General features: G+C 39.8%; 1 protein-coding gene across 1 annotated transcript in view; it reads right to left on the bottom strand.

Annotated features, from left to right (window-relative positions):
* Positions 1-6,209: 6,209 nt before the first annotated feature.
* Positions 6,210-16,849, bottom strand: part of LOC114596818 (scavenger receptor cysteine-rich domain-containing protein DMBT1-like) — an 89,245-nt gene continuing 78,605 nt past the window's right edge. Inside the window, exons 32-37 of the mRNA XM_077930872.1 lie at positions 13,578-13,622; positions 12,592-12,627; positions 12,122-12,300; positions 10,542-10,933; positions 9,410-9,693; positions 6,210-7,769 (exon numbers count right to left, since the gene is read on the bottom strand). Of these exons, the coding sequence (XP_077786998.1) occupies positions 7,621-7,769; positions 9,410-9,693; positions 10,542-10,933; positions 12,122-12,300; positions 12,592-12,627; positions 13,578-13,622 (1,085 nt within the window). The 3' untranslated portion in view covers positions 6,210-7,620. The remainder of the gene's footprint in view (positions 7,770-9,409; positions 9,694-10,541; positions 10,934-12,121; positions 12,301-12,591; positions 12,628-13,577; positions 13,623-16,849) is intronic.

Here is a 16,849-nt window from a genome sequence, read left to right as displayed (position 1 = left end):
ACCTCCGGAACAAATTGAGTACTTAAGCCGAGGTACCACTGTACTTATTTCCCCTAAATTGATTTTTGATTTTTGAATTTTATTGTTATTCATGTTTTTATACTGTATTTTATGCTGCTTTTACAATTAAGTGTTTTAAATTTGTTGTTAGCCACCCTGAGCCTGGTTTTTGAACAGGGAAGGGTGGGGTATAAATAAATTATTATTATTATTATTATTATTATTATTATTATTATTATTATTATTATTATTTTATAACAGTAGATGGAGAGTTTAATTTGCTGGTAGGTATACTTCGATTTGGACGCAAGTGGCGCTGTGGTCTAAACCACAGAGCCTAGGGTTTGCCGATCAGAAGGTCGGCGGTTTGAATCCCCGTGACGGGGTGAGCTCCCGTTGCTCTGGGCCAGCTCCTGCCAATCTAGCAGTTCAAAAGCACACAAAAATGCAAGTAGATAAATAGGGAAGGTTAACAGTGTTTCCGTGCGCTGCTCTGGTTCACCAGAAGTGGCTTAGTTATGCTGGCCACATGACCCGGAAAAACTGACAAACGTCGGCTCCCTCGACCAGTAAAGCGAGATGAGCGTCGCAACCCCAGAGTCGTCCACGACTGGACTTAACAGTCAAAGGTCCCTTTACCTTTACCTTATACTCCAGTTTAAAATATACAGTTATTATATACACGACAGCATATGGATGATTAAGGGTGGAGGCGCTTCACTATATAGTTCAATTACAGTGTTGCAACAAACCCAACAAAGAATCTTTTGGCAGCTTATAGTCCAAATTTATTATGGTACAAACCTCTAGGACTTTGGTCCAGTTCATCAGATGCATGAAATGTTAGCCTGAGTTGCAGGTATACACCCACATACCAACACACACAGAGACACAGACACCCCCACCCACCCACATGGTTGGAGGAGCGATTGAAAACAGTACAACAGAAGGTCCAGTGAATACAATGAAATTGGGTTACACTTCAGAATGTATGGAATCATCAACTAATTAAGAAAACAAGGTGGCCTATGTGCTTCTCTCTTGCCATGAATGAATATGTATGAGTTGTATCCAATGCAGCAATAGATCAGGGTCTGATCAGCACAAGGATTAATGCTAAGGCAATTGGGCTTTCCCTCCATTCTCCTCCAGGTGCCCCCTTAATCTATTTCAGGGATTCCCCAATGTCTGACACAGATTAGGGGAAAGCTCAGAGTGCATGCAGGAATAAAAAAAGGGAGAAAGCTAGCTGTAATCCCTGCGTTGACAGAATGAGTTAGTAGAATATATGTATTGAAGAATACAAGGTAAGTGGAAGAGAAAGGATGTTCAGGTTTGCTTCTGTTATTGCCAAATTCATAGCAGAGAATGTATGAGTTCCTGGAACTTGAAAGAAATTTTTAGGGGGTTGACCTTGGAATAACATTAGTTGTTCAAATGAAATTCACATGTGTGTTCAGCAGGAAAAACTAATGTTTATTTTATATATGCAAATTTACATCATGAATACTTTGTGCCAGTTCTAGTGTAGAAAGATTGAAAAATCTTTACAAAAATATTAAAGGTATTACAGAAGGCTTAATATAATTCTCATTTTTCTGTTAATTCCCATTCTCTTACTGTGAATTTGCTGAAGAGAAATAAAAAAGCCAATGCAATTCTGGGCTGCATCAATAGGAGTATAGCATCTAGATCAAGGGAAGTAATAGTGCCACTGTATTCTGCTCTGGTCAGACCTCACCTGGAGTACTGTGTCCAGTTCTGGGCACCACAGTTCAAGAAGGACACTGACAAACTGGAACGTGTCCAGAGGAGGGCAACCAAAATGGTCAAAGGCCTGGAAACGATGCCTTATGAGGAACGGCTAAGGGAGCTGGGCATGTTTAGCCTGGAGAAGAGGAGGTTAAGGGGTGATATGATAGCCATGTTCAAATATATAAAAGGATGTCATATAGAGGAGGGAGAAAGGTTGTTTTCTGCTGCTCCAGAGAAGCGGACACGGAGCAATGGATCCAAACTACAAGAAAGAAGATTCCACCTAAACATTAGGAAGAACTTCCTGACAGTAAGAGCTGTTCGACAGTGGAATTTGCTGCCAAGGAGTGTGGTGGAGTCTCTGTCTTTGGAGGTCTTCAAGCAGAGGCTTGACAACCATATGTCAGGAGTGCTCTGATGGTGTTTCCTGCTTGGCAGGGGGTTGGACTCGATGGCCCTTGTGGTCTCTTCCAACTCTATGATTCTATGATTCTATGAAATATCCAGACTTTCAGCAACATTGAGACCACATATTCCACATTCCTATCCTTTCCACAATCCTCTTGTTAAAAACTTTTTTGTGGCTCTTTTTCTTTTCCCTCAGTACAATGGCATGCACCTGTCTTTTTTAAATGCAAGAAATGATAATTACAAAAGAAATCAATTTTTTCATCTATCTATTTCTATATTATGTATTCATATTCAAAAAGGCAATAATGGCTTAAAGAGTACTGTATACAGTTATTAGTTGTGCTTGGTTCCTGTTATATATTAAGCAGGATGTCAAATTATGTGTGAAAATGATGTAGAAGTTTAGAGACCGATAATTATTGGAAAGTAGGGATGCGAGTGGTGCTGTGGGTTAAACCACAGAGCCTAGGACTTGCCGATCAGAAGGTCCCGTTGCTCGGTCCCTGCTCCTGCCAACCTAGCAGTTCGAAAGCATGTCAAAGTGCAAGTAGATAAATAGGTACCGCTCCAGCGGGAAGGTAAACGGCGTTTCCGTGCGCTGCTCTGGTTCGCCAGAAGCGGCTTAGTCATGCTGGCCACATAACCCAGAAGCTGTATACCAGCTCCCTCGGCCAATAAAGCGAGATGAGCACCGCAACCCCAGAGTCGGTCACGACTGGACCTAATGGTCAGGGGTCCCTTTACCTTTACCTTACTAGAATTCAATGACAAACAGACTCCATGCTTCAATCAATCTGGTACACATTCTTCAATATCTCTTTTATAATAAGTAGGTTTTGTCATCTACATTACATCCCCTACATTTCAAATTTATTGGTATGACTAGTCTAGCTACAGTGACTATTGCTGTCAAAAACTCCCAAACCTTCATTTTAAAAAGGACGACTAGCTATCCTGCCATCACAAATCTTATCTGTCTCTACTACAGTCCTTCTTTTCATCACAGAAGGTCAGAATATGGCACCAATAGTGGCTAGAGGTGCTAGTACAGCTCTAGGACTTTATTTAATAGATTACACCTGGCTTTGATAGTGTTATCTGTATTCTGCAATCGATTATGTCCTTCCTTCAAAGTCTTTAACATCCTCCTAAACACCCACACAGCTGGCTTTTAGAATCCTTATCAGTATTTTGTAATGGGTTACATCTGACTTTTATCATTTTATGTGTATTCTGTAATAGATTATATACTTCCTTCAAAGTTTATGACACCCTCCTGAATGAAAACAGCCACCGGCTTTTATAATCTTATCTGTACTCTGTAAGAAGCCTAGGACTTTGCTATATTTAACATTGAAATGCCTGACTTGAAAGTTAAATACATAAAGCAAGTTGGCTTTACAATAGGATTCAATATCATCCAGATGAAGAAGACATAATGTTTTTGCCTTGGTGTTTTGTACAGTTTACAGTATGTTCCATCTAGATTTTGTCCAGGGCCAGCACCAAATACAAAGGTGATGTTTGCTCCCGGCAAGAGCAACTAAGAAAAATTAAGAATAAATAAAAATGGCCAGCTTTCAGATGAAATTGCAGTACAACTACACTCTTTCCACTACAGGTATGTGTCAGGCACAAATGATACTTCTGAAAAGCTTTCTTTTACAAAATACAATGAAGCATACTGATAGAAAATATTCTTTTGTTGTTGTTTCTCTTTTCCAGTGCTTAGCACCAAAAAATGCAGAGGACACAGTAGGGAATGCAGTAGGGAAAGTAAGACAAAGAAAATCTTGTTACTGCTGCTGCACAGAACCCAAATGGTTGCACAATGTACCAAGGTTCTTAAATTTCAGAACATAGCAAGCTTATTAAAGTGGACCACATTGCACTTGCTCTGATAAATAGTTCATCACTGTACACCAAGACTTTAATGCTTATTGTTAGTGCTATAAATTGAAACTCCTGCTAATAAACTTCCATGAATTTCTGTACAGTGGCCTGCGGCATTATGTGAAGTAAAGTTAAAGGCACACCCTATGAACTGTTAAATAAATAAAAAAAGGGGGAAAGTATTTAGCTTCAGAATAATTGCACCATAAATTCCCAGTCGTCCCCAATATGCTCAAACGTTGGTGCTTATTTGCAGGGCTTGGTGTTGTGCTGCCAATAAAGCTCAAAGTGCCATTGTACACAGGACAGATGGTCCTGAGAAGGGCAACAGAAAAGGCTGCTCTGTTTGTTTCTGCAGCAGATATTTTGAGGCACAGAATATGAAACGTTAGCTAAAGTAATGAAAGACATCAGAAAACATGGGAGTGCCACACAAAGACATGCAATCGCAGTATACCCACACTTTGGTATTTATTGCCAGACATATATTCCTATATGCCCCAGTGCATAGGGGGATAGTTTCTCCTATATTGATTATATTGTTGAATGTGATGTTGCCTCTTTTGCTAGTTAAGTGTTGTTTGGGGGGCAGATTTGAATTAGGAATTTGAGAAGGACTTCTGGAACAACATATGGTCTACTTAAACATTTTCTTTGGTTCTGGCAAGTATTAGAGAAAACTTATTGAAACAGTGCATAGATAGTACTATGCACATCCGAACGAACAATTGGCTTCATTGGCAGAACTGTGGAACTGCCAGAATCTACTGGCATCTCTGGTGGTCTTGCCTTTGCATTAGTGCATTCTCAATGTGAGTTTTGGCAGAAATCGGAGTGGTTATTGGCCATGCTCTAGATCCAGATCCGAAACTCTGCCTTGTCTTCATATCTGTGGGAACCTTAGTAGATTCCTCTTGGTTGCTGCTAGATTGGCCATCCCTCAGGGCTGGAAGGAAGTCACATCCATTACACTGGAAGTTGGTATAGAAAAGCCTTGGACACAGTGGTTTCAGAAATGTTTACTCGCCACCTAAAGGTACTGAGAAGTGATGCTAAGATAGAGGACTTTGCTGCCATCTGGTGGACCTTTGTTACACACATGAACAAGCAACATTTGAGATTCCTTAAGGTAAAGGGACCCCTGACCATTAGGTCCAGTCGTGACCGACTCTGGGGTTGCGGTGCTCATCCTTATTCCTGTAAAATATGACTTTATTTGGATATACTTCTAATTCTTGTTTGCAGTACTTGACTCTCCGTTGTGCCAGGGCGCTTAATGTCTTCAGTTTTTGCATTCTTATACTTCTGTGACCTACCACTCACTAGCTTTGTATATGCATCTTCCATTTCACATGGCCTCCTTAGTGGCTATGTTTTGCTAACTCATAAGGGTTTTTCCTCCTCTATTATGTCTTTGTTGCTTAACCAATTAGAAGAAAAAGAAAACAGGCTGCAGGTTCAGCTTTGGTAATAAAGTGTTCTGTTGGGAATTCATTTCTGGAACCAACTAATCATGGAGAGAGAAAATATGTGAAAATCCTTAGAAAGGAAACATACTCTAGGGGTATGCAATACTATGCTTTGGAGCTGAATACAGAACATGTAGCATAAGGCAGAGTAGAACAATGCACAGAGGACAGGCAGCTATATAGAGATGGGTGAGCCTGTCAGTTTCAGTTTCTCATTTTTCCAGTCTTAAATTCAGTCCTCTACATTTCCACATCAGGGTGTAATTTTTTAAAAGAATGCCCTCTTGAAAATTCACCAGCATTTAAGCGCAAATTGCTCCAAATCTATAGATTGGTGGATGAATTTTTGCCCAATACCCACTTTCTCCAATGGAATTTTCCCTGATACATTACATTTTTTTAATTTTCAATAGTACATACATTTGCATGCACTTCATGCTAGAATGTGTGTTCTGTATGCATTATTTAGCCGGAGAACTGCATTGCAAAATTCAGAGAAATGCACATTTGGAAGAATGGCAGTGTCATTTCAGAAAGTGCAAATTAGTGAGCTTGCCTTTAAAAGTGAACCGAATGATATTTCTCCCCCATCCCCAGGCACCTTGTGCCAACCATGTATTTCCTTTGACCATTCCAAGTTGCCAATGAGATGAGACAATAAACAGTGAACACGGGTAACTTGCAAAGATGTAGTAATTTTATTGCAAAGTAGTTGGCAGCAAAATGCAACTTCATATAATTTGGCATTACATTGATGAAACAGATTTTTTTATTCCTGAATACATCATAACACCCTATAACTATCTGTTCAGTTTTATGGGCCACCCTTTCCTTGGGAGTTGCTTGAGATTATAATTCTGTTCTTATTATTCTGTCAGTCACCATGTGGACTCCGAATGCCTCTTTACCTTCAGTTAGCAAAATGCAACAACAAACCTTGAATCTGTTTATGCTTCCTACAAATGATGGGCTTGTTATTTGCATCAATTTGACAGCATGAATTGCCACGTGAAAGGGTAACGTGGTCATCTGAAATTTCTCCCAAAGCACAATGGGGCAAAGCAGTAGTTTGCTTTTCAAAAGAAGCAGAAATAGCATAATGGAATAGTGACAGAGAAAAGTTGGATTGTGAGATCCTTTGCTTAAGTAATTAACAAAAACATCCTAGGATTTAAACTACCGTATTTTTTGCTCTATAAGACTCACTTTTTCCCTCCCAAAAAGTAAGGGGAAATGTGTGTGCGTCTTATGGAGCAAATGCAGGCTGCGCAGCTATCCCAGAAGCCAGAACAGCAAGAGGGATTGCTGCTTTCACTGCGCAGCGATCCCTCTTGCTGTTCTGGCTTCTGAGATTCAGAATATTTTTTTTTCTTGTTTTCCTTCTCCAAAAACTAGGTGCGTCTTGTGGTCTGGTGCGTCTTATAGAGCGAAAAATACGGTAATTGTAAGATAAATTGAACTGAACATGAAATTCTCTGACTGAACTGGCTGGTGAATCAGGCCATAAGCCAAACTGCTTGTGTACATTTGTGACAGAGATTCCACACTAGTCAAAAGAGAATATCAAACTTATCATTTCAAAATGACATAGCAGGAGCATGTTCAGCTATGTATTATGAAGCACATTTCCTATGTCTGTTTCCAATGATTCCAGTAAACTTCAGCAATTTGCCCTTCAGCTCCTAAATATTAACTGAAGAGTTGCAACAAATCCTCCTTTGAAATATAGTCCTGATGCATCTCAGCCATATGAAGTTGGCATGTATAATATGTATATGTAGAATGGTTTTTGGAAGTACAATGGAACTTAACTATATCCATAGAAGATGGGGGGAATGTTTAAAAGGAGAATGAGAGCAATTCCACAATGCCATTAAGTCAAAATAGCTGGATATAGGCAATGATTTTGATCAGAATACATATTTGATCCTGGTACTTTGATTGAACTGGGCTGTGTTTTAATCTACCAGTAAACGCGCCCAACTATAGATGTGCCTGTCTATGGATTTAAGTTTCAGAAATACATGCTAAAGAGGCAGTTTTTGTTTTTGTGTAGGAAGTGCTGAATGTATATCTTGCTGACACATTGATATCAGTAGATTTGGTGATAGTTTTTCCTTCTCAGTTTGCTGCTTATAAGTAAGCCAGACAGAACAAAGACCATGGCTGCCAAAAGTACAGTAGTAACAGTAAGTGGGCTGAGAGCTTCTTTCTTTTCTAGTTTCACACTCTTAGCCAGTTCTGTAAATAGAATAAAAAAACACAGTTTGGAACAATTTTTCAGATGTTTGTATGTATGTATCAGATTTCTTACCTGTTCTTCACCATAAGATCCCTGGGCAAGTTATAGCAATATAAACATACAAGGAAAACACTTTGTACCTTTATCTAAATGTATATATATTAGTTTTGTTAGAGGGCAGGTTCGTCTTTGAAAGGCAACAACTGCTTTGAAGGCAGAAGGCTCAGGTCAAATTCCTGGCATCTTTGGGTAGGGCTGGAGAAGACCTCTGTCTGAAGCCCTGGAGAGTCACTGTGAGTCCATCTAGAGAACTCTGAGTTAGATTGACCATTTGCTTGGCTTTGTCTAAGGCAGCATCCTATGTTTCAAACGTAAGAGTCAAATTCTTTATTCTGCCCATCTTTACATTATCTTTCCATGCATCAGTGGCATGTGAGTCTCAAAAAGTTGCCCATTAGGGAAATGTTACCCGAAGAGTGGAAGCAACACAGAATGAGATTTCATTGTGTGATGTTACTATGCTTTTGCCAGGCAAAACGGGAATAAATACTGGTTTTAATATTATTTGAACAAAGTAGTAGAATATTTTAACAACACTTTGTTCTTGAGTAATTATTATTTCAAGATACTTCAGAATATATTTTGAAAATCATTATTCCACTGCCCAGATTGCTTTGGGTGGTGGTGGGGAGTTTGCATCTGAGTCTCAAGTTGTACCATAGCATGACAGCACTCGGGGGGGGGGGGGAGTGACAGAGCCTTTTAAAAGTCCACCTCCCCTCCCCTTCCCCCTCTGTTTCATCTGGCACCCACCCTCTCTCCCAACCTCCATCACAGTATGATTTGCTTCAGGGCCAAGTAGGATTTTTGAGCCCACCTGCCTTGTTCTGCAGCTGGAGTTTTTGCCTATGCCATACTGTAAAGTGGGATGGGAGACGGTTTAGGTGCAGTGCCTTAATACTAGGCTATTCTGGCTGACAGGTTCATCTGGCTCTTGACTTGCTTGCGTTATAGGTTCTGCTTGCGTTACAGGTTAATCTGACCATTTGAGTGTTGTTTTTTCTTAAGATAATCTGGTCACTTTGGCACATAGGTGCCACAAGGGGAACTTGATAGGGTAGCTTGGTGATCCCTTTAGGCTCCATTTGGGGTGACTGTTTGTTTCTGAGGCCTGCAGGGCTTGGAGATAGGAGAGAGACTTCTTCTGAAGTCAACTAGCCTCATCCACCTGGAGTTTGGGGGCCCAAAGGGGTGGTGGCGAATGCAGGCCTCCCAACTCACCGCCAGGGTGTGGCTGGGGTAAGGAGTAAACAAAATGGTTTACCATTGACCCAGCAAGGGATTGGTTTGTCTTATACCTATGTGATTTCCTGATTTGTTCATTCCCACACCTATAGTTTCCCTCTGCAAATTTGGTTTAATGTTCAATAAAATGGTAGTTATTCAACACAGCAAATGTGTCCATGCATTTATTTCAATCCTGGTCTGCAATCATTTCTATTATGTCAGGAGTGCTCTGATGGTGTTTCCTGCTTGGCAGGGGGTTGGACTCGATGGCCCTTGTGGTCTATTCCAACTCTATGATTCTATGATCATCAGAAAAAAGTAGCAAAAAAAAGGAATCAAAAATAAAAGTTACCCTGTCCTTTGTCTTCAATGGTTTCTTTCTGCAGTTTGACTGGTCCCACTACCACATCCACTTTATCCTGAAGTTCATTTGTATCCCTCTTCCTTCTAGTTAAACATCCCTGGTAGCATCGGGATGAGTAATCATATGCCTTACATACTACTAGTTTGCATTGCAGATAAATTTGATTATGTTTATAAAGAAACTTAAAAGAGTTGAACTTGAAACGAACTTGATTGTTGCTTGAGTTAAATCCGAGTTCACTCAGATTTAAGAAGGTTGGGTCTCGCACACATCTGAAAATAAAAGAACCAAGTTTGTTTACATAATTACTTTAGATGAATCCTTTATGGAGTTCTGAAGTATGTTATCTTTGGTGACTAAAGACCATGCTGGAGAAGGATGAGAAGAAATATCAATAAGTGGATGGTGGATTTCAGAGAATAAAATGGAAGATAGACTCAGCGTATATGAAAGCAGTCACTCAAAATACCAGAACTTGGGCCCATCTGACGAAGCTTCAAGTTAGAAAATTCTGAGCAGACAAAGGAAAGTACTTCACACAGCACAGCACATTGTTAAACTTTGGGATTCACTCCCATATGATGTTCATGGAGGATTCAACTATCAAGGTACTAGTGATGATGGCTTTGCTTTGCCTCCATTGTCAAAGACAGTATGCTTCTGAAGACAGTATGCTTCTGGGAAGCAATTGGGGAGAGGTCCTGCATGCAGGCTGGCCATTGCAATAACAAGTATTTGCCTTCCCTGCTTTTGTCTAAGACTCTTTGACTGATGACACAATGAGTTAGTAACAAACAACCATATTTATTGTTATATTCAGGAACAAGTAATAGCAAGTAGGCTCTGCAACTCTTTATAGATTTTCTTAAGAAATATGTCAGAATCAAAAAGTGAATTTCAGAGTCAGTTTGAGAGTAAAGCATTGTTCATACCACAAAGAAACATTTAAGTACAATCCTATATGTGCCTATGCAGAAATCCAATTGAGCTCAGTATGGTTTACTCCAGGTGAGTGTGAATGGCATTGCATGCTTAGTATTAACTCTGCTGTCATATAAGCCAAAAGGAAAGCCCTTCTTCTAAGTGGATATCTAAACATGCTTATCTAAAATATACTCACCCATTCTTGATTAAGTCATAGGTCAGAGTTCTGAAGTCACCAGGGTATGGAGATGCTACACATGTGTCTAGAAATAGTACTAAGTTCGGATCAGAACTGTTGAGAGTAGCTTGGAGATAGAGAACCTGGTCGAGGTACACGAAGTACGGAGAACTGCGAACTGAAACTTTGAAGGATGATGATTCATAGAATGAAAGTGCCACATTGTAGTTGCCAAGTTTTCTTTCAGTAATGTCAATGGAATTTTGGGCAACAAACATTGTCTCTACAACAGTCATTGCGTTCATTTCACACATAATATGAAATTGGAAGTTTTTCCTTCTTGTAATGATATAACCAGCGGCTAATGTCTTGATTATGTTGGAATAGGTGATGGTGTCATTATTTGACTGCTAAAGGACAGGGGAGAAAGATCTAGGTCAATAATATGTGTAAATTAGGACCTGTCATATAAAACACACCCAATATACTTAACCACTTTAGAATGTGCTGATATTTCAGACTTATTACCATTAAAAAACCACCTTATATAATCTGGAATTTTATTGTATTCTCACTGAAAAAGTTAAGAAAGATAAAAGTATAAAATGCATTCAGTAGTTGAGAAGAGAAACACAGAAATGTGCAGAAAAATTGCTACATCTTTTAATTCAAATTAATATACCAACAAATATCTGACTTTTATGACATTTATCTTTAAAATGCTATGGGTTTCTTTAAGAATAACTGAGTTTATTTGTTTGTTTGTGTGTATTAACATGACGGGTTTTGTCCTCAGAAGTGAAAAAGCTGAGCATAATGCAAAGCATTCAAAGGGCCAGGCAGCGTGATCATAATGCTACCTCTAATTTACTGGCTTTCTAAAAGTGGAGGACAATCTCAGGAACATAACGCTTCCCCCCCGCCTTATACCACTTACTCTTTCTGGAGCAATTTTCCCACTCCTGTATTTCCTATGATTAACAGAAATGTCAGGAATTACCCACAATACGGTCTGCTTTAAATGGTGTGGCATATTGCTGACACTTGCTATTTAACCCAAGTTCTGAAATTGGTAGTTTCACGTCTGAATTAAACACATCGTTCAATGGTGTCAAAGTCTATGAAGGGCAGCGCTGACACTTCCTAGAAATATAGTTGAAAGAAGAAGAGGAAACTAGCTCCATGGCAGAGTGGAGAAGAGGCAGCATGGATTTCCCAAGGCTCTCTCTAAGCCAGATCATTCAGATGTTATAGCCAAAAGGTGGGTGAAATACTTTTCCAAACTTTAAACAGCAGGGTAATGTTACAAAGATAAGAACCAGATAACAGATAATGTGCAGTACCCAACGTGGTACTGAGCAACTAGTTCCATCATTGCAAGGATTTAAGCTTGTGCAGCAGAACTTTATCCCCTCCTTTGACCACAGCCCCTTAAATCTCTTCTGGGGTTTCCAACAACCCTGAAATAGATTTGAGGAGGGTGTGAGATGTGCAGGGAGAGGATAGAGGAGAAGTTCCATAGCACATGCAAAAATCCTTGCACAAACAGAACAAGTGCATTGGATACTGACAATATTTTTAAGAACTCATTGTCTTACCTTTCTTACTGTGCCACACCCACTATATGGTATCTCGAAGACCACATAGTCTTGAGTAATCTGAGGTGTGCAGAAAGGGTCTGAAGTATTCAGGGATACTTCGCTTGCATTGTAGCCCAGCAACCCAAGATAGTCCCTGCTGATGCGTGCAAGCATGTATTCTCCAGAACACGAAAGCGCTGAATGAGGGCACATAGAAACCATATTAAATAGTGTAATGTTTTTTACATTTTACTTATGAGTAGGGGCAACCTTGGTGAATGATATGTCAGGCAAGCGGGGGCTTGTTTGAGCTCATAATGAAGCTGCCATGGAACAGCTTTACCACATTTTCAGAAATTTGAAGTATTTGGGAGGGAATACTCAGTTTCACTATTTCCTTTGAACACACAGACTTTTCAGCTAGGCAACCCAAATCAGCAAAATCTGTGATTCTCACATGCATGTTTTAGGGAGAAATCAGAACTTACTTCTTGCAGGAACTGGTGCTAAACTTGTAGGAAGAGCTGTACAAATGAAAAACAAAACAAAAGGGAGATCAATTTGTGTCTAACAGTGGCGTAGCGTGGGGGGTGCAGGGGGGTGGCCGCACCGGGCGCAACATCTGGGCTTAGGGCAAATCCACAGGTTAGGGGGCACAAATCCACGGGTTAGGGGGCGCAAATCCACGGGTTAGGGGGCGCAAATTAATTCCCTTGCCCCGGGTGCTGACAACCCACGCTACGCCACTGGTGTCTAATTAGCATTTAAATGGTAAAAAGTTGGGAAACTGAAGTCACAACATTGAGTTCTGTGCCCTCACCTGCTACACCCTTCCACCATGACAAAGACCATTATACAAACAAACAGTGTTGCTTATACTCCAGTTTGTTGGGATTTAAGTATATGAAAGATGTTCTTGTCAGAGTGCCTCTACTGTGTAATCTAATGCCATTCCCTGAGGAGTAAAATCTACTGCTTCTTTTCCACAACAGAGAGAAGATAGCAGAAACCAAGTGGTTTCAGATATATCTGTGGTGAAGAACAGCTTCCCTGGATCTTGAGCATGCAATCCTCTGCAAGCTCAGAGATGCCTAAATCACACAACTGTGAAAAGAAGCATCTAGTTTCTTTGAGTGTCATGTTTAACCATTTGCCTTATTACCTAACAAAAGACACAGAAGAAAAGGAAAAACATCTTATCAGTTGTTGCTTCACTAGCACTTGATTCAAATGTTAAGTCTATTAAAGGAACCAAAATAAATAGTACAGATAGTCCACTGAAGATATCGAGATCCCAGCAGTCATCTATCCAGTAACCTAGTAATATATTGCAGATATTTTCCATTGACTGGTCGTCAGTGTGTGTGTGTGTGCGCACACACACACAAACACACACACATTAATCATACAAGAATACAATTAAAGGGAGAGCATTTAAAATGAATGACATAAAAGAAAAAGAACAAGGTCTTACCAGCTGTTGATTCATTGAGAGGTGGTTTAGTAGTTGTTTCTATTCCTATTTAGGTAAACAAATAGTACAATAAAAGTACTATTACACTGATGTTAAGATCCTAGCAGTAATATATCCAATAACCTAGGAACATATGGCAGCTATTCTTCATTGACAAAAGTCACCAGTGTGTGTGTGTGTGTGTGCGTGCAGACGCCTTATTTATACAGCAAAAAATATCAATACAATTAAAGGGAGAACATTTAAAATGAAATGCAAGTAAATCAGGATGCTTAATACATACAAAAAGCCTGGTGGAATAAAATATTCTCCTACAACATTAACAAAAAAACGTGTCAGTGGCGAGATGCTGCTTCAGTTGTTGCTAAAGTGAAGCATTGCCTTATTCTTCAAAGTGTGCATGTCAAGGGGCTAGAAATTTTAACATGGCAGAAGATTGTGCATTCAGATCTTACTTTGGTCCCTCACAGGAAAAATACCTTTGATCTATCCAACTGCAAACTGATACCATTCATGCAAACAGGAAAGTTAAGCAAAGTAAATATCCTATTCATCTCTGGATAAGTCACAAAAACTGTGCCATAATCCGACCAGCCTATGGGTTTGTATGTTGGTATGATCCTAGACAAAGGGTGGGGAGCCTGTGGCCCACCCAATGTTGCTAGATCACAACTCACATCATCCCTGATCTTTGCCTATGCTGGCAGGAATTGATGGGAGTTGGAGACCATCTGGAGAACCACAAGTTCCCCATCTCTGCCCAAGACATATGTTGATTTTCAGCTTACATTGCATCCTCAAACCAGAACAACATTAATCTAACACAACAGATACTAGAAATGTCTTAGAACTAGATAAATAGATAACTCTTACTTAATGGAATAGAATAGTAAGAAGCATAAAACCCATTTCCTGAGTAATATGAATCTCTGTGCAGCAGAATAGTCATTGTGTTGGAAGTTGATATGTAGGTATAGTTGAGATAGATGCCAGAGCAAGTTCTTCCAAGCGGAGCGGAGACATATGGGTACCCATCGAAGATCTCAATATATTCTTTATTGCAGTCCAGACTGTATAAAGGTAGGTCAGCAAGTCACTCTTTGTGTATAAAATTATGCCATCATTTCATACATCAGATTTTCACATTAAGTAAAGAAAAGTTACATAGGTTGCTTATATATGGCGGTTCAATTTCATAATGGGTCACTATCACAAATGATTCACTGACAATAGCGTTATCGTTCTTTACTTATCAGGGTTTCCCTGGAAATAATAAATCCAGGAGGGGGCAGATATGGGCTGGCATTTTGATGACAATGACAATGTTTGGACACTGCAAATCACATGTACATATGAGGAGCAAAGATGTCACATTGAACATTCAAGTGAACATTCAAGCACCCTTTGATTCTCTCTTTGGTGACACATATGCCAGAATATAAAGGTAAATACATAGATTCAGTGGAGCTGACCTGAATTCCGAACATATTAAAGTAATGTTATGATTGGTTCTGCCCGTGAGAAGCCCACCCTACATCTATGATACTATGGAGATGGTTCAGTAAATGTCAGCTGAGTGATAAGCTAGGTCGCTGATGAGGCTCTCAGATGTATCCCAGATTAGCTCAACCTAAAAGAGTGGCATGCCTATGTACATATCAAGGTCATGTCAGACCTCTGCCCCATTACGTCCAGTACAGTCTGCTCCACCTGGCAATGGCTTTCCAGTGTCACAGTTATAGGTCTTTCCCAGCCTTGCTCCTGAAAATGCCCAGAATTCAAATATTCAAATTTACAAATTTATTCAAATATATATGCATACAATTTAACCACTTTGCTATTGAATGATGTCTCCTCTGGCTGGAACAGCATAATTTGCTTTAAAGACAAGATTCACAAAAGACTTGTCTTTTTTACTCATCTTTCAATGCCTCAGTGAAAGGGCCTGTCCTTCATATTTCCTAAGAAAGCATTAAAAAGTGGACCCTTTTGTTTTCAGGAAAGGGCCAATATCTACCACTTGTAGAGTTTGTAATAAAAATGTGTTTATGGTGTATTTTCTTTGGAAGGTTTTTAATTTGTATGGGATTTCATCTCGTGTAGGGCAGAACCGCATGATCAGTTAGCAGGATTCAATCTGATGGCTATCACATGCTGAGTTTGTTGGATAGAATCAGGGTCCCTCATGCAGAGAGTTCTGCTTGTGTTCAAGTGAATACAAGTAGAAATTCTATGCAGACCCTCCCTGTGCGACACAGAGAAGGTTGGAGGCTGAGAGGGAAGGAGCAAAGCAGACAGACAGGTTAAGGGCAGGGCTTGCATAAACATTCTGACCTCCCTACAAAGTTCGGTGCTTACAAATTCAGGAAAACACCTCAACACATCTATCTTTTCAAGCACAGAGAAGAACAGCCACCCATAACCTATTAAAGTCTTCAGGTAATGACAAAACCATGAATTAATATCATGTGCAGGTGCCTGTGGAAAGTGGAAAAACATTCAGTTCCTTACACTTACCGAATATAAGAAAACTGGAGAACTATTTGTCTATCAGGGCTCACTTGAATTTCCCAGCTACACTGTATAATGGCACCGTTTCCAGGATAATATGGTCCAGAGATAGATCCATTTGGAAGGGAGAGAAAGCCACCACATACTAGAAAACACAATATTTTGTGCATGTAAGCCAAAATAGAATTTTGTACAGAGAAATCTGAAATGAAATCCAGCTTAATTTAAACTCTTCCTCCCTCCCTCCCCCAACTTGATTGCATTAACTCTCTCCTTCTGTTATTAATAAGCAAATAATTGGCCCTTTTAGGTTGAAGCTGGAGGCCTCCAATATCCTTGCCCCTATTAAATTACTAATATATTTGTGGGCAGGATGTTTTTAATGCATTTCTCTTTCCTCTTGGTTTTACTTCATCTCAAGGGTGAGAGTTGCCTGTCTGTTTGGTTGGTTGTAAATCACTTTGTTGTTAAATAGGTTAATTAATAAGTTATCAGGTAGTTAAGGTTTGGTGAGCACCCTTAGGTACTTTTCTGAGCCTTGCCTTCTGAGTTGTGAGACCCACTGACAGAATAAGAAGTACCTTTGAGGCCAACCTGTAAAACCCCATCTAAGTTATGGGGCTTAAGGTGAAATGATGCCTCTTATTCTGGTCAGAGTTGGTTCACCCTGTTTGCTATTTGAAGATAGTATTGTGCACTTTGGTTCCCTTCAGCAGATCTGTTGTGTTAAATTAAATGTGGCTCATTCCGCCCAGTGTGTG

Source organism: Podarcis muralis, chromosome 6, assembly GCF_964188315.1.
Source record: "Podarcis muralis chromosome 6, rPodMur119.hap1.1, whole genome shotgun sequence".
Lineage (NCBI taxonomy): Eukaryota > Metazoa > Chordata > Lepidosauria > Squamata > Lacertidae > Podarcis > Podarcis muralis.
This window is presented reverse-complemented; position numbering and strand designations above follow the sequence as displayed.